The sequence below is a fragment of the Numenius arquata genome, chromosome 17 (genome assembly GCF_964106895.1).
Source record: "Numenius arquata chromosome 17, bNumArq3.hap1.1, whole genome shotgun sequence".
In the NCBI taxonomy this organism is placed as follows: Eukaryota; Metazoa; Chordata; class Aves; order Charadriiformes; family Scolopacidae; genus Numenius; species Numenius arquata.
This window is the reverse complement of record NC_133592.1, coordinates 6660688-6683272: the sequence shown is the minus strand read 5'-3', so window position 1 is coordinate 6683272 and position 22585 is coordinate 6660688. Positions and strand designations below refer to the sequence as shown.

Below are 22585 nucleotides of genomic sequence, written 5' to 3'. Positions count from 1 at the left end.
CTTGAGCGACCCCACTGACCTGCAATAGGGACACAAATAAATCAGCTGAGTTTCATGCCCCATGCAACTGCTCCTTCCGCCGGGCTCATTAACCTGTCGCCCCTTGAGCTCCACCATCCTGGCCATCACGCACTGAACACGGTATCTGGGTGCTGAAAGCAGAAAGCTGTGGTCGGACTTACCTGTCCCAGGAGAATATCCCTCTGGATGGAGAAGGACATAGCAAAGCAGAAGACTGCTCCATCTGTCTGATGCAAACCAGTGTCTGATTCTTCAGAGCCCCCACTCTGCTCCCCCGCAGCCGAAATGTGCCTCTGGGCAAAGGGGATCCTGGGAGGGGGAAAAGACCAAGATAGTGTTATTCCTTCCTCCTTGGAAGGGAGTCCTGCCTGGGATGGGCCCACGCTGGTGGGTCTCTCAACTCAGCATGGCCAAAGCATGCTTTCTGGTGCCAGGAGAGGAGATGGAGGCTGCAAGAGCACTATGGACCAACCAGCTCCCCAACTCTGGCCCAGCGGGTAAGGGGGCAAAACAGCCCAAGAAGACTCAGGATGGCAGGGAAATATGATTTATCCATGGCTACATGGTGACAACCCCATGGACCGAGGGCAAATTCCCTGCTCATACAGCAGCTGTTGGGGTGAGACCCCCCCCACTCATCACAGCATCTCCTCCAGCGCCCGGGACACCCGCTCTTTGAGCCCCACATACAGCTGGTCTGAAAGCTTATCTGTAGTCAGTTTTACAATATAAAGTGTCTTTGTTTAGTCAACAGAACCACTAATACATGTGATTTTGTTGTTAATAGAGCTGTAAGAATTTTAAGTACCTCTTGGGAATGTGTCATTTTTGGTTGGCTTTTTTAGGCATCACAGGGTGCTGCGTTTGTCTTTGTAAACAAGTATTGAATAAAACATTTTGCGCACAGCCGCACTTTTGTACAAGTGTCATGCAGGTTTCTAAAGTTTCAGAGAGAATAAATCAACTGCAAACTGCTGCCTGGCGGTTGACTTCGCTCCTTATAAATAGCTAATTTGGACAACTTCTCTCCGCATGTCATATGAAATTCAAATACTGTGCATATCGTTAATGCGGTCACACAAATCAAAACCTCTTTTATAAGCCTGGATTGCCACAGAAATGCCACAGCCGAGGGCAGATGGGCTCCAGGTTGCTCTCCCTTCCTTTCGGAGGTGATCCTTGGGAAACACCAGCAGGTCACTGTGCCCCACTGCCTGGCCCCAGGGGAGGAGCAGGAGCCCCATGGCCTGGGGTATGGTGGCCCCAGTTCACTGCTGGTTGTACTGATTGGCGGCCATCATCACTCAGAGGAGAATTCGGCCCAAACTCAGCCATGAAAAACAAGCCTTGTTTAATAAACCCAATGGAAAACTTTACTAAAGCAAGGGTTGATTGCACCGGGGTCTGCTGGCTTTGCCCAGTACCGGGCACGGGGCAGATTCTCAGCCATCCCTCCTCCCAAAGCATAGTGCCTGGTCCAGCCCTGCCCAGCCCCACGTGGGATGCAAACTGGCCCTACCTGGTCCTCCCAGGAGGCTCTCAGCACTGTGCAGGATCCATCCCAGCTCAGCCCAAAGGCTCTAATCCTGGAAGGTGCTGAGCAACTCCGGCTTCTGCCACTCGTCTCTGGATTTTGGCACGTGTTCAGCATGAGCAGGATCAGCTCCTTGCTGTAATAATCAAGGAACGAGGAACTCAGCTTGACTGAATTTCCCCCCCGCCCCCCAATGCAAAAATGCTGTACATTCCTTTATGCAGGTTTCCATAGAGTTGAACTTCTACTATTTTTTTGTTGTGGCTGTTAAAGGGGTCAGCAATGCACTGTACAATGGGATCTGGCGGTCAGGAAATGTGGAGGAATTCAAGGACACTTTTAACATCTTGCTGGTGGGGTTGGAAGGCAGCGTTAAACCCAGCATCCTGGAAATCTCCCCACCAAAAAGAAGAAAAAGGCCCGGAGGAACACCGGGAGAATTTATGAAGACATAGTGCTCTGCCGATCCTAGTTTTAAATAAGTTATTTCTTCCCTACTTCCGTTGTTAAAATATGATATTCTAGCTTTAATTGCTTCAATCCTATTACTTGTTCATTTTAGCAAGTGATTGTGTAGCCCCTTGCCGTGGGGAAATCCCCTGAGCGCGGGTCCGTGCTATTTAGACAAGTACTCTTTCAGAAGTAAATGCCATTCTTAGCATAGGGAAGTACTTTAGGTCTAAAGGGGTTAAGAAGGCCTCCCTGCATTCAGAAACATGCAGGGGTCCCACCGTGCCAGTTCCAGCCTTTTAAACTCTTTCCAGCTTTTTTTTCTTGCAACAAATCTGTCTGACTGCCACCAGGACATAGGAAGCGTGTGCCTGTCAAAGAAATCAAGTTTACTTTTTCTGACTTGTTAACAGAGGCAGGGTATAAATAGAGCTAACTCTGCTCAGACTATTAGCATTTCTCTTAAAATAAGGGGGTAACTTCCTAGGACCTTTAATCCAATGAGGTCCAGACCAAATCGCACTATCAACAGAGGCAGCAAAGGAGCTTGCTGAAGTTTTAACAGAAGTCAGGTGCATTTGGGTTCCTCGAGAATTTAAGGCTTACCAAAAAAAAAAAAAAAAAAAAAAAAAAATAGCAACCCCGAGGAAAACAAGAACTACCTCCAGCTCGGTCACTGCCATTGCCCTGGAGAGGTTCTGAGATGTTGTTGGTGCTGTTCACTCGGTGGATGTGGATCTTGCTGGGGAAGAGCAGTGTCCTCTTGCTTCTGGAGGTCTCCCTGAAAGGGAGAGCCCTACCTCCCATCCGGTATTCCCACGCTGGGATATGTCCCAATGACATGAACCCCAACCTGTGGGTAGACGCCCAGAGCACTTGCAAGAGGGAGTGCGAAGCCGATCTGGTGAGTGATGCGCATTTTTATCTCTCCGCGTGGCGGGCGAGGGGGCTTGTCGGTGGGCTCGTTTGCACCCCAGCCTGTTTCTGTGGCGGACGGAAAGGCGCCGGCGCTGCACAGGGCTCGGTGCAGACAGCGCACGTATTTAATTGACCCGTGACCTATATGAAATAGAAAAGGTTTGATGAGTTACCAGTTAAGTGGGGAGGTGTGTGACGGCTGTCACTTACGCCGATGTGGGTACAGCGCTCGCTCTGTTTGATCATTTTCTTTGCTTTCTTGTCAAAAGAAACGTCTGAATTTGATACTCCAGAACTCAGCATGCCTTGGGGCCAATCCACAGTATTTTAGCAGTGTCACTGTGTTCTTTGGTGGTGGTGACCATCATCAATGCTTTATATTCCCAGGGGAATCGTGTATGAAATCATTTGATTTAACGTGCAAAGCATCAGCCTTTGCTGCACTTGAAACGCAAAGCGTGCTTGGAGTGCAAAACAGAGGCATGATTAAAATCACCAGGCAGATGTTCTCCGTGATGCTCCCAGCTCAGAATGTGCTTAGCTTACCACCCTAAAATTCATTTTTCAACCTGTCAGCGCTGCCAGCTCAAGCTGGCATCTGAAAATACCTGCTCGTCCTGCCTCTGACATCACGTCCAACAGCAAAGCTCCTGCAGCCCAAACCAGGCTGACAGCAACGTGCACCAGGCAGAAAAAAGTCATCGCGTTTATGTTGTTTCTGCACTGCTTAAAGGAGTTTGTGTGTGGAAAAATAGAGAAAAAGGCTGGCCATCAAGTAAACAAAGAGATTTGCTCAGATGGATCCCATGTGTTATGAATGAAGGTGCTGTTTGTACTCTTGCCATTCCCAAATAAGCCCCTTTATCTCAACTACCAGGTGCAACAATGAATATTAAAACACTTGCAAAACCCCAGCAGCAGCAGCAGAGGATGTCGTTTTAATAATTTACTGGCCAAAAAACTGAAAGCCAGAAGCCACTGGCTAAAAATATTGGCTTTTGCCTTGTGGCAGCAGAGAGTCCCGGGACCTCGCGGGGAGTGAGTGGTCCGCAAGCAGCCAAGGGCTCTGCCTCCAGCCTTGCTAAAGCCACGCTCCGCAGCCTCAGCTGAAAGCGTCCCCCGTTCTGGTTTCTAACTTTGCTTCTGAAACCTAGTAATGTGCCACTGGAAATGGGGAAAAAGTTATGTTATTAGGTCATCTTTTTCCCAATAAGGAAAGGATACTGGACTCAGGGGAAGCTATTTAGTTTGGTAACTTGAAAAACACTTTGTTCTCACTTAGGGAGAAAGCCGTTGGGTTTCAGGGGGGTTGCAGAGGTTTAACACACGGTGGAAGTGTGCCCCGTTGTGTGCATGGTAGCAGTGTTCATGGTCCCTTAAAGCGATCCATAACAACACAGCAGCTGCGATCACACATATCAAATACCTTTTCTGCACAGAAGATGAAAATTCTGCTAAAATTAACCGCAATTTAGAGCTGACTGTAGCTAAGCCGGGGTGTAATAAATCACTAGAAGAGTGATGCTGCATTTGAAAATAGGACTAAAATAGGACAGCAAAGCCATAATGAGCTGTTTTGTGTTTGTTTTTCTAAATACCATAGAAAAATTATTTTCGGAGCGAGAATTTCCTTACTTTTGAGATATTCTATTATTTCCCCTACAATGTGAACAATTACAAATCCTTGGCAGTTTCACCTCCAAGAGCAGGCTGTTAGTCTCAGGGAATTCAAATAATACTTTACATACTTGTGTGGAGAATAAGAAGGATTACTGCCCACAGCCATATGATAAGACTTTCCATCCGCTCTTGTTTCTCAGGGCTTGTCCTCAGGCATTTCAGAGAGTGCGGAAGGGGGGTTGTCGGTTCGGTAGTCAAGAAGTCCATGTGACTCTAAGAAATATTTATGATGAGGTTAGTGTTTAAGAAACAGAAATACATTTTCCTTCTTGAGAGTCTTCTCCTGAAGCACTTCAGGACCTCCAGAGTGTTTAGACACCTCTCGGGAGATGCTGGAGGGGTGTTTCTGCTCATTGCCAGTGGGGACACTGAGTTTTGGACCACAGACATCTGTGGCAGACCAGGTCCCCTGAAATAACATCTTGAAAGCTTCTGGGCTCTGCTTGCTGGGTCTCTAAAAAGGACTTTACTCTGTCCCCAGTAATGAGCAGGTCATTTTCTTTCCCTGCAGGAGTGCGAGACCTTTGAGAAGTGCTGCCCTAATGTCTGTGGAACCAAGAGTTGCGTGGCGGCTCGGTACATGGATGTCAAGGGGAAAAAAGGGCCAGTGGGAATGCCCAAAGAGGCAACCTGTGACCGCTTCATGTGCATCCAGCAAGGCTCAGAGTGTGACATCTGGGATGGGCAACCCGTCTGCAAGTGCAAGGACAGATGTGAGAAGGAGCCGAGCTTCACCTGTGCCTCCGACGGGCTCACCTACTACAACAAGTGCTACATGGATGCAGAAGCTTGCATCAAAGGCATTACACTCAATGTAGTCACCTGCAGGTACCATCTTACCTGGCCGAACACCAGCCCTATCCCACCAGAAACAACAGCTCGCCCTACTACTGCCTATTCCGAGACAACAGTGATTGATATCTTGCCGCCTGCTCTAGTGAACAACCCTGTCCATCAGTCAGTCTACGTGGGAGAGACCGTCAGCTTCCTCTGTGATGTTACAGGGAGACCCAAGCCAGAAATCACATGGGAGAAGCAGGTCGATGGGAAAGACAAAGTCATTATGAAGCCAAATCATGTCAGAGGGAACGTCGTGGTCACCAACATCGCCCAACTGGTCATCTACAACACCCAGCTCCAAGACGCAGGCATCTACACCTGCACTGCCAAAAACAGCGGTGGCCTTCTCAGGGCTGATTTCCCTTTGTCGGTCATCAAAGGAGAACCCACATCCAAAGAAGCTTCCCAAAACAAAACACATTTTCCAACCGATGAGTGCCTGAAGCAACCAGACAGCGAAGACTGTGGGGAAGAGCAGACCAGGTGGTACTACGATGCAAAGAAAAACAACTGCTTTACTTTCATCTATGGGAACTGTAACAGCAACCTCAACCACTTTGAGACCTATGAGAACTGTATGTTAACGTGCATGAACGGCCCAATCAACATTTGCAATCTGCCAGCCCTCCAAGGTCACTGCAAAGCCTATGAGCCCAGATGGGCCTATAACAGCTTGACAAAGCAGTGCCAGTCCTTCATTTATGGCGGGTGTGGAGGCAACGAGAACAACTTTGAGAGCCGGGAGGCTTGCGAAGAGATGTGTCCCTTCCCAAAGAACACGCACTGCAAAGCGTGCAAACCACGCCAGAAGCTGGTGACGAGCTTCTGCAAAAGCGACTTCGTTATCCTGGGCCGTATAACAGAGCTGACCGAAGACCAAGACTCGGGACATGCCCTGGTGACAGTGGAGGAGATCCTCAAAGATGAAAAAATGGGATTAAAGTTCCTAGGGAAGGAACCACTAGAAATCACGCTTTTGAACATGGACTGGAGCTGCCCATGTCCCAACATGACCACAGTGGATGGCCAGCTCATCATCATGGGAGATGTCCACAATGGCATGGCTGTCCTACAGCCAGACAGCTTTGTGGGGACCTCCAGCATCCGGCGCGTGCGGAAACTCCGCGAAGTCATCCACAAGAAAACCTGTGAGCTTTTGAAAGAGTTCCTAGGATTGCATTAACCTCCCTCACACGTGTCAGCCTTCCAGACCCGTGTGTTACGTAGGGCTAACAAGCGCTAGGCTAGTGCACAAACTAAACAAGCTGTTTGAAGATACACCGTAGGAATTATGCAGAACCCTTATTTTAATCCATTAATGATGCTTAGCGACAACGTAGTATGGTCTTTGGCAAGCACGTAAGGCAGCAGCAAAAGGCTATTAATCTTGCATTGAAATCAATTCGTCCATATAGGAGTGCCATTTAACTAGATGACTCACTGCAGTAATTATACAATTTTTATGTAGCTTCCATCATAAATGACGGAATTCATAGCATTTGTTTAGCTAATTGGTACACAACTAGGTAATATATAATGTCAACTTAATCTGTCTCATTTACAGTATGGAAATGTTATGGTAAGTCATTATAAGTAAGTCACACTCTTGTCTCCTCATAGCAGCACTAATATTTCAAGAGAAAAGCCTGTAAATTATTGTCTATATTTACAATTGTGCACATTCAACCAATCTATGCATTATGAATTTGCTTCTTTTAATTGAAATTTGCCTAGTTTTCTTTGGATTGTACCTCATTTTTAAATGGCAACTGCTACCTATCTCGCAATACTTACTGGAGAAAAAAACTCCTTTGATCCTATGCCCAGGACAACAGGTCCCTGTAGAAGCTCAAGGCACAGTCTCACCCTGAAATGACTTTTCTGTCACCAGAACAAGGTCAGCAAACACCCTCATTCCATTGGACTTCCCTATTTTTGGTTTAATCAATATATTGTCTATCACAGAAAGTCCAAGGCAGAAGGATGGCAGTGTGCTGCCAGCTGCCTTGCTTTTGAAAATCCGTTATACCTGAGCGTTTGCAGCAATTTATTGCTTATTTTCATTAGAAATCCTGTTTTTATAGGTGAGAGAGTAAAGTAAGAGGAGCCAGAACAAAACTCAAACTAGAAAAGCGCAATAGACGGTCTGCAGACTGTATTACACAGATACAAAGCTGCTGAAACCAAAACGCACAGACACAGACGCACAGAGTGGACACTCTTTAAAGGCATTTCTCAAATTGACCCTTTTAGAGCATTCTTTCAAACCACAGGAAGCATTTTCCGCCACTGTATATACGTGTGTGAATAAATACCCTGTGAAAGACAGCACGGGCTGTGGGTGTGAGCGCGTGTGTACACATAGGATTGATCACTTTAACATTTGTGTGTCCAAAAATGTAACATTTGCCTATGCAAAAAAATCCTTAAATAAAGAAAAGGCTGATCCTGGAGCAATCCTGCCTCGCTCAGGACTCTCATTGCAGGGGAGGGGGCCAAGCGTGGCCCAGCAAGCCTTATCACTGCTCTCTGTGGGGTGGGCTCAGCGAGATGCTGCGGAGCTTTCTGCCTTGCACCAAAGGCTGGTTCCAGGCTGGATGGGCGTCAAGAGACTTCTCGGGGAGAAGAAGGACGGCACAGTGAGTGCTGTGCCCTGGTGCCATCTAACGGGCAGGATGGCAGCTGGTGCCCGGCAGTGGGCACCCATCTTTGCAGACATCTGCTGGGGCTGGGGACGGTAAGGGCTGGGGGAAGGAGATTAAATAGGTAGATGCTGGGCTTCAGCATGATGTGGAAGGCTCTAAACCCCCCAAAGCCTGCACACGTCGGGTATTTTGCTGTTGCAGGGAGGAAGAATGACAGTGAGGATAAGAATGCTGAACGTGGGGCCGCTGTGGTTTCTGTGAAGGCTTTACATGCCTTGGGCAGAGACCACAGCACGATGGAGAACTGGGCTCCTCTCCCAGTGGTCTGGGCTTGGGTTACATCTGAAATGCTCCGGCAACAGGAACGGATCTAAATCTCCAGTTATTTGTATAATTTCGGAAGAAGCTGGGTGGGCGGGAGAGGAGCCTGGACCAGACTTGCTGGCCAAGAAAGCACCTGGCTTGGTTTTTTTGTTGCACCTTTCCTAAACGTCTGTGATAAAAACTCCAATTAAAGGTCTGTAATGTTTGTCTGTGTTCTTGTGAAGACTGTTTTCTGGAACCAGAAGACTCCAGCCTCGCTGCCCTCCTCTGCCGGATCATCCCTGGCAAGTGCCGCTGTTTTGATGGCTCGTCTGTCATTTTTCAAGGAAGCCGTAGGAAGTGCCATGTTCTTGCCATAGTTTCTAACATAGAGGCATCGGAGGATGAAGGTTTAATAAAGACTGGCTTTATTTGGCTCTTCTTTTCCAAAAGTTAAAAGATTTTGCAAGTGTGGGAGTGTTGGAGTGACTCGGGAGACATGTACCCGGTTGTTCCAGAAGGGCTGGGATGGAAACGTAGCTGAGAGCAAAAAGCAGACGATTCACTGCTGTTCCAGCGCTTAAGCCTGGGATCTAAAATGCCATGTTAACTCTCGCTCCCAGTGAAACCCCGGGGAACAAAGCCCTCACTTAAAGGGATGTGCGCGTGCGAGCAATGTGCTGTGCTGTGACCCAGGGCTGTGTAGGGCTCTCCCAGCCCCCTCCGGGCACCCAGTGCTGGGGTGCAAGGGCTTGCTTGCACAGGGCATCCCAGGGGACATTTTGGGTCACTTTTCCAATGTGGTGCAGTGTGAGGGGACACTGAACAGGCCAGCCCGGCTCCCAGACACTGTACGCCCATGCTAGTGTAGCTCCTGCCCGAAACCTACAGAACCAGGTTGCTTCCGAGCCCCGTGGTGTCTAGGGGACACATGGACCAGCATCAAACTCAGCCACTATCCCACGCCAGCCCCACATGGGGACGCTGTCCCAGCTCTGCTATGGATCAGGCTGTGGCCAGGATGGTCCTGTTGGCCAGGACCAGCTTGGTGCCAGCAAGCAGCCCCACTGTGACAGGTCACCCAGAGAAGACAAATATTGCATGTGACCAGCCCCGTTGGGAGTGACGAGCCCCATTGGCAGTGATGAGCCGTGCTGTGAGCCCCCTGGGGCTCTCCTGCACAGAAACACCATGTCTGCCCTGAGGCTGAAGGAGCACAGGCATCGCCCTGCCTGCTCATCGGGGGAAAACCCACTCCTTGGCCATCCCGGGAGCACCGCACCTCCCCGTGGCACGGCACTGACCCTGACCCTGAGCCTCTCCACCTCCTGACCTTGAAGAATTCAGCTCCCCACTCAAAGCTAGTATTTTAGCTCAGCCTCTTATTAAGTCCTTAAGAAGCCTAAAATTCAAGTCTGACCAGTCAGCCAGCCTGAGGGGAGCCTACGCGCAGGGCCAGGCGCTGAAGGATGGTGTTAAAGCCTTTGCAAGGCTAATAGGCGCTTGCATGTGGCTCCTGATCAGAAAATCCCTTTTGTGTTGCTCATGCACTCAGTTCTCCGTCCTGCTCTCCAGGGTGCATCTCTCAAGGTTGTCAGAAAGTTGGAGGGAAATGCAGTATTTAAAGTTTGTATTAAATCTATGAAAGAAAAGAGAGAAAGGGAAAAGCCTGATTCCTCTCCTTGCACGGAAGGGGGCTTGGAAGGAGCCCAAGCACCTGTTTGAGGCTCCATGGAAGAGCTGGAGGAAGGATGACACCTCCAAAGCCACATGACAACGGCCACCGGCTGCTGTCAAAGGTCTTGTCTGCCTGCAGACACCAGAGAAGCAGCATTTCCCACAGACACCGGCACGGGGGGCAGCAAGGGAGCAGAGCCACGTTAGCTGGGTCCAAGACCTGCAGGAGCTCCCTGGGGCTCAGGGACGGACCTGATGGACATTTCTGGGGGGCAGGAGGAGAGTGCAGAGCCACTGTCACCAGCACGGCATGCCCGCTCCCCAGGCTGGAGCAAGGATGAGAAGCGCAACACGTGAATGTGCAAACCCTGCAGCCAGAGCTCGATGGAAACCATCCCGCATATGGATCCCAAAATGAGTCACAGGTTATTGTGCAAACCGTCTGCCCGGCCCAGGGGACAAGATCCCAGCAGAAAAGCGGTGGCGTGCAGCTTCTGCACGGGGGACTGCGAGAGCACGTCCCGATAGGCCTGATGCACGGCACAGCAGGGCACGAGGTCCCCGCGTTGGCACGCACGGAGAGATGGCTGGGTGATCACTCAGAGATAGGATCCTGCATCAGCGCAAAGCCCAGAGCAGCTGAGGTCAAAGGAAAGAGGAAATGGAGTGTGTTCTCATTGCAGGGGCTTGAGATGAAGTCAGGCAGAAGTTTTTATGGGCAACCAGCTCCAGAACTAGGAGCAAACAGAGATGATGACGCTATTGGAATATGATTCAGACGGCAAAGGTATTTAAGAGCTTAGCTCCCAGTTGTTTCAAAGGGAATTAGGGACCCCTGCGAGAATTACCACCTGCCACGGGTCTGAGTTCCTGAGGGAGGTGGCTGTGACGAAGGTCATGCATGGCTTCAGCCACCACCTAATGACTTCCTGCAAAGAGGAGGAGTCATTCAGCTGGCACCAAATTAGCACCTTGCACCACGAGACCCACTTCCTCCACCTGAAGCTCCTTGCACCCCAGTTTGCTGTAATTCCTGCTGTGTGCACGTGCTGTGAGCTTCTCCGTGTACATAATTAGCCGGAAACGATCATGCCCAGGCTGGGTATCTACACTGAGGCTGGATGGAGCCAGATTTCTGAAGGCACGTCTGTGAAAATGTCACCCTGAGTGACAACTTCAAGTTTGGAGCCTGTGTTTTTATACCAAATATTTAGTGTTTTCCCCTTCACTGGCGCTGGTTACTGATTGACTACAGTGACCTCCAACTGCCTTATTGATTTACAGCGGCTGTCAAAGGACAAAAAAATGAGCCCCATGTCCAGGATCTGAGAAATACTCTGAATGGAGGTTGCACAACTGAATAAATGTTCTGCCAGCTCTTTAAATCTTAGGGAAAAAAAAAAAAAAGTCATCTTGAGTTCCTGATCTACAATGCAAACACCAGTGGGATATGAAGATAACGCTGCAGCACTAGCGGACATATCTATTCGCCAAAAAAGCAGTGCAGCCTGTTTAATTCACAGCTATTTATGGCTGGGCAAATGATATGACATTCAGGCCTGAGAGTTTGGAAAGCAAATGGAAAGTCTTCCAAAGGCTGCTCTGTGGTTCAGGTTTCAAAGTTGGAAAACTCTCTGATTTCGGTGTTTTGGTCTGTTATCCTTTCTTCTCAGCCAGCCCTCCCCGCTGCCAGCATCGCTGGTGTTCACCCATCCGACCGCTGAACTGTGAGCCCAGCTGGCACGGCTGGGAGGGTCTCCTCCAAACCTCAGGCTTGATGGTGGACACAAACCTGCACGTGCTGCTGAAGCCCATGGCCACAGCAGCTCTGACAACATCATTGAGAGCAAAACCCAACGGACATGAATGTCCATGTTTCAGGATTACAGGCAGTTTGGGGTGGGGATGAACCTCCTCCAGATCCTGCTCTGGGCCCTCTTGTATGATCCTCTGGGGCTTACAGGATGGAAAGGGTCATGTGTCTTGTCCCACCTGGCAACTCCTAACCCTTCTCATTTGTCCCAGTGATGGCTAGAAATGCAGGAGGAAAGGAGAAGGCTGGAGAAAAAAGAATGAGGAAAAGATTCATCTAGAGGGAGGAGGGGGAGCATTTTTTCACCTGAAACTGTCATGACAGCACGGTAGTTGGACTGGATTAGCTGGTTTCATTAAAAGGAACTACCCATAAAGGGGTTTGTACCTTCTCCTCCTTCACTCGGCTCCTAACACACCCAAACCAAGGGGGTATTGTAACACGTGTAAAGGACACGACTTCCTCTACTGTGTGAAATAAATAGAAAACCAACAGTAATAAGTCTCCAGGATCAGCTGGTACTCACCCAAGGGTAAAAGTACTCACATAAAAAAATTGCTTAACCATTAACTGCAGTGGATAACCTTTGCTTCAGTCTGCAGCAGAGGATGGAAGGTGGCAAACATGGGGCTAATTTTAGAAAAGGGTTTCCAAGGGCTGGGTATGAAAACTCAGCAAGTCTGGCAGAAAATGCAATAGAGGACAAAACTCACAGCTGAATGGTAAAGATGATGTAAAGAGGAAGAGTCTGTGGACTTCAACAGAGGGAAGTGATGCTCCCTAACACTTAACTTTCTTCGAAGCAATCACAAGGACAGAGATGGTCCAGCTGATAGAGTTGACTTGGATCGAGGCCTTAGAGCAACTTCCTCACCCAAGGCTCTTAATGACATTTAGCTGTCCTGCGGGGAGAGGTCAGGCAGTCTCTTGAGCCAACAACTGGTTGAAACATCGGAAAGAAAGGGTGAGACCGGAGGGTCAGTTTTCACAATGAAGGGAAGTTATTGGCAGCGCCCCAGGGGACCTGTGCGAGGGCCTGGGCTGCTGGATGTGGATGGTCTGGAAGAGGGATGGGAGAGGTGGGTTACAAAGGTTGTTGATAACTAATTATTTAGGGCTGCAAAAATGCAAGCTGACTGTGAGGAGCTGCAGAAGGGCAACATAATACCAAGTGACAGGATGATAAAATAGCAGATGAAATGCAATATTGATTAATATGCATGGAGGGAAAAGTGAGTCCTAGCTGTGCATTCCTACGATAACTTCAAACAAGCTGTTCTCATTTGAGACCTCGATGATCCGCACATGGATTTGGCCGGTCCAGCCTGTCCTGTGCAGGCAGCCCCCTGAGCCAATCCTGCACACCCCACCTCTCAAAACAGCACCAGCAGCTTGACGACTTGCAACACTCCCTTTAACAAGCACAAAAGCCTATGGACATCTTAAAAACCCAGCAGCACCTGCACATCATGCTCAGACTGGGTTGGTTACTGCCTTGCTAAGAAAACGCTACTTGCTATTAGAAATGTGCTCCTAAAGTCACCAGATAAATCTCAGCCACATCCCAGCCCCATAAAGTCAAATCTTAAAATAAGAACCTTACCTCCAGCTGCCCCCCAAAGCACACCATGCTGCAGGAGGGACGACAGTCAGAGTCACAAACCCTTCCAACTCTGGAGCCCCAAGACTCTTTAGAAGGTGAACTGCAATTTCTGCATCTACGGTGCTTGGGGAAGACGTTGGAAATCACAAAGCTCCCTCTGGAAACGACTCCAAGGTTGGCCTTGGCCAAGTCACTCCATCCCTGGATGAAAAGCAAGGTGCAACAAGGATCTTGTAGAGACAGCTGTGGGGTAGAGGAGGTCTCACTGTCCTCAACAGGACTCACCATGTAAACAGGCAGGGTCAGGTTCTCCATCCAGCAGTGTCCAACATAATTCGATTACACGCACCAAAACCAAGCACCAGTGCCCGACCAGTCACACACACAATCATTGCCCCTACCATGACCCCAGCATGGAGCTCTCAAGGTCTTCCTCACACAGTCACATCTTCCTATTTTTGCAATATTTGGAGTGCAAAGAAAAAAACCAAAACCAAAACCCCCTCATCCCTCAGCACTGAAATGATGTCAGATCTCTGGAAATTGGGGCAGGAGCGTCCAGCTGCTCCCAGCGCCTGACACGAGATGGCGTGTGGCATCACGGTTTGGGGACCGCGCAGTCACATCGCATCCGCCCACTGTGTCTGAGCCTGAAAAGTGAAGCATCCTCCAGTTGTGGTTAGATTTGCCTCCCCCCAGTTAATTGAACTGTTTCACAGACACTTGGCTGTATAATTGAGATTTTCTAAGTGGAAAGCAACCCCCGAGCTGTGTGGTTGGTTCTGGTTTGACTGATTTCATCCTTGTCTGGGTAGTAATACAGCAGGAGAGATTTTAGGTTTATTGCGGGGGGGGGGGAAAGATATAGTAGAGAGTGTGATAAGGCAATCAAATCCATTTCCAGAGCTGCAGGAAAAAGACACAATGTATAATTTATTTGAGGCTTTTTCTCTCCCTGTTTGCAGATTGCGGTTTCTAAATATATTGGTCCAGTTATTTAAAATTATTCATGAATCTCTTCAGTGAATAATACTTGACCTGCAGATCACCCAAAAAGTGAATATTGCAATCAAATTCTCCATTTCTGCTGCAATTTATTGTAGCTAACAGACGTATACTACTCAGGTAATTAACTCAGGATGAAACTCATATTCTGTATTTGATTATAATACTTGCAATTCACAATTTTTACTGTGCTAGCCAGCTCCAAAAGTCATCTAATCAAGAAATGGGCAAAAGTATCTTATCTCTGACATAACGAGATTGCTGCTTCTGTCAGGTGGTTGGCATTTGGGGTGAAGGAGCCGCCGTTCACGAGCACGGGCCACCAGAGCCACGGTGCTGTGTATAGACATAGCAGGCTTGCACAGAGTCAGCAGAGAATAAACAGAGATTAAAAGGAAAAAATTAATAGCTTTCCCAGATCTACTCATCTTAACAGGTGGGACAAGCAGGACTTACATCAAAATCTCCTTATCTATCGGGTCTCTGATGATGCTTTTCCCCTGAAAATACAGGGAGCGGGGGGGATGGGGTGGGTATTTTTCTCCTCCAGCCTGTGTCTGTGCTCGGGATTCTGTACCGTGTTTGTATTTGGGGCTGTCTGGACGGGGACCACACTCTGCGAACAGTGATGGAGATCTGCATCTCACCTGTGGAGAGCTTCAGTCCAAACTGAGGGGCGAGGGGACGGAGCGAGGGGTCCCTCGGTCCCGCTCGCAGAGGCTGGAAGGGCTGAACCACCTTTCTGCAATTGTTACTTCTTGGGCTTCCAGTTATAGAAATATCTAAGTGCAACCCAAAGCATTTAGGGATCATGAGTCACCTCTCAGTGTCACAAACTGGGCTTTAAAATCTTGTTATTTCTTTTAAATAAATAAATTCTTGGGTGTTTTGGTTGTTCCTGCAATTTGCCTTCAGATGGCAGAGCCTTTCAGCGATCACAAGTTTACGCTTTCCTTTGCCACCCCCAGCATTAAATGTATACTTTTTTTTCTCACTTTTATTTGTGAATGGAAGTTTAAGGTCTCACTTAGTCACATAATCTCCAAAGCAGGAGCTTTCAGAAGTCTCTCCACCACGAGGAGGCTCGCAGGAGGGTCAGGAGGAGCAGTGTTGCCACCTAGGGACCTTCTGTGAGCTCTCAAAAAGAGGTTTCTCCAAGATGGGATGCTCGGATGCATTTCACTGGGGTAGTGGCTGTTTGCCTGCTCGCTGTAGGTGTGCTAGGAGGGAAGCAGGTTTTGGAGATGGTCTTCTTGGCTTGGCTTTTGTTTTCCTGCAAAATTATTAGCCCTTGTGGCTCAGCAATGTGTGCCAGCCAGAAATCCTGCCCCGCAGCCACCAGCTGCCTCATAAACGCGGTCACCCAGCCCCTCCGCCCTGGGAATATATTCATCCCGAGATGCACCTCTACACCTGTTACTTATCAATTCAATTTTTCATGTTTTAACTTATAGAAGTTTTTCAGCAGACAAAAATTGAAGGAGGATTTGCTGCTCCTACCCTGGCAGGAAGATTTACACACGAGCAAATGATTTGTAACAAACACGGCGTAAGATAGATGGAGCTGCTTCTCTTGTTCACAATTTATTCACAGACTATGGGCCTGAAGAGGAAGAATTTTTTTCCTTGCTTTGTAAAATACATACACATGCATTTTTTTTTATTATTATTTATGACTACTTTCCCTGTAAAAAAACACTCCTGAGAGCCTCTTTTGCAGAATTATTGCAGCTCACAGGTTGTTTAGCTGGTAATCTCGAGAGAGGACAAGTTTGGGTTTTGTTTTTTGTTTCCCTTTCTCCTTTTTTTAGTAATTGCCTTGACCAGCAAGAATTTTGTCACGGGTTTGAGCCTCTGGGCATTACAAGGTCATAAAATTTAAGTTTCTGGCCTCCACTTTTCTCACCAGCCTGCTCAAGGGAGCGTATCGCAGAAGCAGCTCCTGGGTTTTGCTGGACGAGCACAGCTCCTTAAATCAAGCTCCAGGGCAAATGCTCCCCAGTGACCATTTGGGATACCGTTCTGCAAGCATTCCCGAGCCTGAAGAAAAAAAGCACTGTTTCTAGAAACATTTCTGGCAAGAAGGGAAGTTTCTAGAGCCTTGGGTGCCACCACAGGAGGAAGCGGTGGGAGATGGACATGTAAATAGAAACAGGGACCCCCGATGCCCTGAAGGGCTCAGAAAGATATTTTTTGCAGGACCTTTGGAGTTTTGTGTATATTCCGTATTTCCCCTGGAAGGGACTAGTTTTCTTTTTCTGGATGAGACTTTCTTTTCCCTGCTTCCATAGCTAGAGTTAAAATGCATCTCCGTGTCCTTGGCAGTGCTGTGAGTGGGGGCAGATGCTCCATCCAGCTGTGCTATAATCATGTGTAATTTGGAGTTTTCCTTCTTGGCCAGCCAGGTAAGTGAAGCAGCTCCAAACCTCGTTCTTGTGGTAGCTGCAGCCTGCAGAAGTCACGCAGCCCTATGAAACGGGCATTGCTACAGCCTGCCTAATAAAACCTAACAGTTCATTAAAAAAAAAAAAAAAAAAGATAAATATTATATTTTTGCCCCGAAGATCCAGCCGCTGCCAGGTGCTAACTAGGTCACTATTCAAATCCCTGTCTTCATGGCTCGCGTGTTCCAGATGTGAGAATGTGTGTCCACGCTACGTATCGATTTGTGCAAATCGTGTAACATATGCAAAACTCACTGGCCTGTGAGCTGAGCAAATACACAATCGCCCTGTGAATCCATTACTGGTAGGAGCAGATGGGTTGCTTGCTTAAATAAATGCATTTGCAAACTCCTCTAGGTCTGCTTTTAAAACCACCCGTTTGTTTATAGAACATGGTGTAGCCCGGCTCCTCCACCCTCTGCTCACCCAAACCCTCCCTGGCCTGGAGTTCAGGTGCTTTCGTTTTCGCATAAAGTAAATCTGAACATGAACACATTTTTGCAAACATAACTAAAAAAAAAAAAAAAACCGAACCATAACTCTTTTGATTTGTAACGTAGGAGTGAAGCATTGTTTACATTCATGCACAGTTAATTGGAAGCATCCATAATACAAATACGTCAGCCTGAGGCAGAGCAAAATAGACACAGAATAAAAATATCTACAATGACCTGGTCCTGCAAATGCTGAGTAACTTCATGCTCTGCAGCAAGAGAGCCTTGAACAAAATAAAAATGCATTCCCTCTGGAGCTGCACATAGAGGATGGCTGGAGTTAGCAAGGGCAAGGGAGGGAAATAAAAAGCTACATTTTCCCTTATTCTGCTGTTACATCCTCAGCTGACAAAAAAAGTCAATGGGCTGGGGAAAAGCATATTTGTTTGCTTTGTGGCTGCTTGGGTGGGTGTTGCTCATTCCCCTGGGGGAGCCAGCCCAGTCATCCGTCCTGGCTCCCCACAGCCAGCTCTCGCACAGCCATACAGCCTGCAACCTGCCACCGCTCCCCAGGCGCCCTGGAGACCTTCTGCTGGAGAAGAGGAGGAGGAAGAAGAGGAGGAGGAGGAGGAGAAGATGCTCACGTGGTTCATCAGCTGCCTGCGCAAAAGCAAGCTGGTGGTTTCAGCCCCGTTTCACACAGCACAATTGCCGAGAGCAGAGACACGGCGGGCTCTCAATGGCCACCTTTGTTGGCAGCCACCGGCAGGAGCACACAGGCTGCTGACGTGGCACCCGGCCGTGTCACCTTGCCCTGTCCCCCACTCCGGGCGCACCAGGAGGCTGGACCAGGGGGAGAGCCCTTCGGCCACAAGCAGGGGCTCAGACCACCTCCTTCCTAATCTTTATGTTTGCTTTTACGTCGTAGAATAAAAAAGAAAACCAACCAAAGAAAAGAGCCCAGCAGAGGAGGGAAGAGGTGGAGGAATTTCCCCTTTGATAGGTCCTTCCTCTTTCTTCAGTTCCTTATGTCCCCCCCTTCCAGTTTCTTCCCCTACCTGTTGAGACGTGGCTACCACCACACAGTGGTGGAAAAGCTGCAATTTTAATGTGTGAAGCTGTTATAATTTTAAATAATTGCTTTAAAGCAAAAACAACCCAGAGGAAGAAAGCATCCCCCCCCCCCGCTGCTCTGCCACCCTCAGCACCCACTGCCACTGCCCGCCCCGCTCCGCTCGGCAGACACCCTCCCACCCCGGCAAAAGCCAATGTTGACATCTGTCACATGTATTTTTAGTGCATCCTAGACCCAGCCATGCCTCAACCCAGCCCCGTGGGCCAATTGCCATGCTGAAAGGCTCCTCTCAGCAAACGTTACTTCGTCTCTGGAAGGATGGAGGGAAAAAAAAAAAAAAAATCCCCAAGTGAATCCTGGCAGGAGCTGGCTGCAGGGTCCCCGTTTCACCAGTCCTTCAGGTTCTTCCAGTTCAGGAGGACAACGTGCACAGCGAAGGCATTTGCTCTGCAAGTGGCCTCCCAGTACCTGACCTCTGCAAGGGCAAACAACGCTTACAGCAGCAAATCACCCGGCACAAACCCTTCTCCTTGGGTGACGGCTCTCGGGGGGGGGGGACAACCATCAGGATAAATCCGTGGGGTTTTGGTGGGTTTTTGGGGACTGCTTCTAAGAGGACTTCAAAGAATTACAAAAAATAATGACCAATTTCCAATTTTCCTTCTTTTTGTCTCAACTGGCTCATCCCCACACTGCTAGGACGCTGTTGGGTGTTGCACACTGGGTGACACCTTTGCTGGGGGTACCGCACAGCCAAGGTCATCTCCAGCAAAAAGGATTTGTGCCCCTGTCTACGTTAAACAACAGTTGCTGCGGTTTCGTCCCACTCAACATTATCTCCCTTGAAAACATCTCCATAAAGCACCTGTCCCCAGTTTAAGCACATCCTGATCACGTAGAGGATACTGAATGGATGGAAAGCAAATAATACTTTCTCTTTTCCTGTGCTGTGGGAGGGGTTGTGCCTTTCACAGGAGAATAAGGCCAACCTTCATGGTGCCGAGGTCCACGGCTCACCTCGGCTCCTCTGCCTCTCTTCTGACCTGTCCCCACCTCGAGGATGGGGACAGGGATACCACATGGGGCGATACCACATACCTTTTCTAAGGATAAAAATCTGTTGATGACTAGGAGGTGCTTTACAACAGCAGCAATATTATACCCCAGGGTCACCCAGAGCTCTCCAGTGAGAAGGAAACCTCACAGCTCCTCTGCAAGGCACAGAACCAGGGTTACACCTTGTGCTGATGGGGAACAGAGGCCCAGAGAAATCAGAACCTCTGCTGGAAGCCAAGGAGCAGGTGAGCACGGTGAGCAGGTCATAGCCCTTCATTCCTGGCTTTCCACGGCATGATTTATGAAGTTGTTATGAAAAAAACCCAAAGAAGTAAAGAAAGAAAGAACTGGCTAGAGGTTATACAGCCTGGGCTCCCCTTTGTCTTTCAGCCTGCCCAGATAAACGTCGTTATGGGAAAGGCTGGATACAGCCCTCAAGTTCAGGAGCTCCAACGAGGAGTGACAGAAAAGGCTCTGGATGAAGATAACTGCAGCAGTTATGTGACTAATCCCAATATCTACGGATATTTTCACCTCTGCCTGTAAGAGTTATGTGATCCTAAACATCCTTAAGGAAAACAACCCCACTCTGGCTAGGAGATGACTAACCACTTGCAAATAATACAGATATCTTTTTATATATGACAAAAGACCAAAATATCCAAGATGACGGTGCCCCACAGAAGTGACTCTAAGCCGGGCACTTGAGCACAGATAGCTCTTTCCAAAAAACCACTGGGAACCGGACGACGCGAGACCTGACCGCAGCCTTCCCAGCCAGAATGGACCTTTTGTTCGAGCAAATGCAAACGTTCTGATAGGGAACGGGCCGGTTGCCACCGCACAGCAATGGCCTCGGTGGCAGTGTCGGGCTGGCCAGTCTCAGATCTCTCCAAAACAGGCAAAGCCAAAATCCTAGCTCTAACCACTCTGGCTTTTGGAGAGAGTCATCTCAAAGTCAGTCTCACAGATGATCCCCGTCTCCGCTTACATATCACTTGTTTTCTAATTCCGTCAGGCAGACATTTAAGTACATAGAGTCCATTTGTGCCGGCATCAAAAAAGCCAAACTCATTGGAGATTTCAGACCAAAATGTATTTTAAAATGCATTATTATCCGCATATTACCCACAGCGCATATCTAGAGAGGAAAAGTACTGTAAAAGGCAAAAATCTCTCCTGCCTAGTTCAGGTTTCCCTCCCCACAGTTACCTCTATTGTAGGTGAACAGGGTCATCCTCCTCCTCTCTGTCCATCCTCCTCCTCTCAGCCTCGGTGGGCACGGTGGTAGAGCCGAGTGGGCAGGACTGTTTCAGCAGCAGCGGCAGCCACAGCAATCAGCTTGGGAAGGGCTTTGGGATGCTGCAGGAAGGGAAGGGGTAAAGTATATGATATTAGTAGAGCAGGACTGTTTACAAGATTGAAGAGTCCCCCGTTGCCATTGACAATTAACTATAGATCACAGAGGAACATTATTCCCTACCATAATTATGTGTATTTTTAGATAAATATGTTCCACAAATGTTTTGTAAAGGAAGCTTCTTTGCCTAAAGCATCTACTTCTTCTCAAGCCTCCAGTAGTACAGCATAAACCATGTTACTAATAACAATTGTTCCTGCATTTGTTTCTTGAACATAGATCACAAAATACACAGTTTATTTGGGAGTATCTGTATACTCTTCTATTTCTGTCCTTCTTATTCAACCCCGTAGAGTAAAACAAGCAACAGTGAGTCCGGAGAGGGACACAGCCCTGCCCTGAAGAGATTACAGTCTCCATCAGATAATACACTGCTAATTATACATGGTGAGGCACAGACCTCAGCATGGGGAGAACACTTGGTTTGGGAAAGAAACTAAGAAAAGCAAGTTTTAAGGAAGACCTTGAAGGAAAACAGAAAGAAAGGCCAAGAGGGGGAACCTAGGAATTTCAAAGAATAAACAAGGTAAGAGAGAGTTTTTACGGCAAAACGTTTAAAAAAGGATTGATTAGTAAAGATGAGATCCAGATCCTACATTTAACCAATCTTCTGATATCTGACTTCGGGCAGGGAAGCTGCTCCAAATACTGAATTCTTAAAACCAGACACTGAGACTTCAGAGACCCTGAGAAAAAATGAAAGACAGCCTTACTGACCTCCGAAAGTTCATTGCCCCCAAACGTGTGCCATCTACTGAGGTGATCATCACGTCAGCCTTGCTGCCAGGTCTCCAGTGTCACCATCAGCTTCGCTCACCTCCCACCAGCCACTGCCACATGGCACGCTCGGGGACAGCAAGGCAGTCCCAGACAAGGTGGGACAGATGGCTTGTAGACCTAGCAGCTCCACTACGTGATGCCTACGCTTCCCTCCTATTAATCGGGCCAGTAGAGCACCTCCCATAGTAGCTCATCAAGGCTATGCCTCCGTTTGTAGACTCAGATGCGTGGTAGCGAGGACGGTGCAAGATGTAAGTGAGGCAAGGGCAGGGAGAGGGGACACCGTTTATTAGGTCAGCTGGCGTACTTGGAAAAACTAGACACGCTTTCAGGCGCATATGGCTTCCTTAGGTCTGAAATAGAAGCAATAACCTTAGAGCTAAATACAGGTTGAGAATAATTGTTCTGAGTTAAACTTCATTATATTAATGAATTAGGCAATTTGAGAGAAAGGGTGATTGGTTCCTGTTGATCAAAGGGAGGATACTAGCCAGAGGACAGCTGATACTGTCATTTATGGCACAAAGAGAGGGCAAGAGAGACAGGAATAATTATTGCCTAGGGATGGCTGGTGGTAGCAAAAATTATAATGTAATATGCAATCAATATGTGAGTGATTTTTATATCCTAGAGTCAGTAATTCTAGTACTTGGATCGTCTTTTGAAGCAGGTTTGGAGACCTTCCTTGAAGGTTGGGAGCGAGAGGTCAGAGTTGCAGTGGTTGATCTCTTACCGAGGGTTTCTGTCCTTTATCAGTTTGTACAATTTAATTTGATTGGTTGGTCGCCTGCAGTTGTTGCCACCAGACTGTCAGATCCGTGATGCAAACCACACAGACAGGAGGGCGGTGGCAGGTCTCAGTCCTTCTGTACCACTTAGAAATCTGA

General features: G+C 48.2%; 1 protein-coding gene across 2 annotated transcripts; it reads left to right on the top strand.

The window, feature by feature from the left end:
* The first annotated feature begins 385 nt into the window (after window positions 1–385).
* Window positions 386–6626, top strand: WFIKKN2 (WAP, follistatin/kazal, immunoglobulin, kunitz and netrin domain containing 2). 2 transcript variants are annotated; one of them, XM_074160270.1, is made up of 3 exons: window positions 386–399; window positions 2819–2909; window positions 5115–6626. In XM_074160270.1, exons 1-3 carry the CDS (start codon window positions 395–397, stop codon window positions 6624–6626), a joined length of 1608 nt encoding a protein of 535 aa, XP_074016371.1. In that variant the 5' UTR covers window positions 386–394. The 2 variants fall into 2 exon arrangements, with proteins under 2 accessions (XP_074016371.1, XP_074016370.1); XM_074160269.1 differs by lacking the exon at window positions 386–399 and having other exon boundaries at window positions 2709–2909.
* Window positions 6627–22585: the final 15959 nt, after the last annotated feature.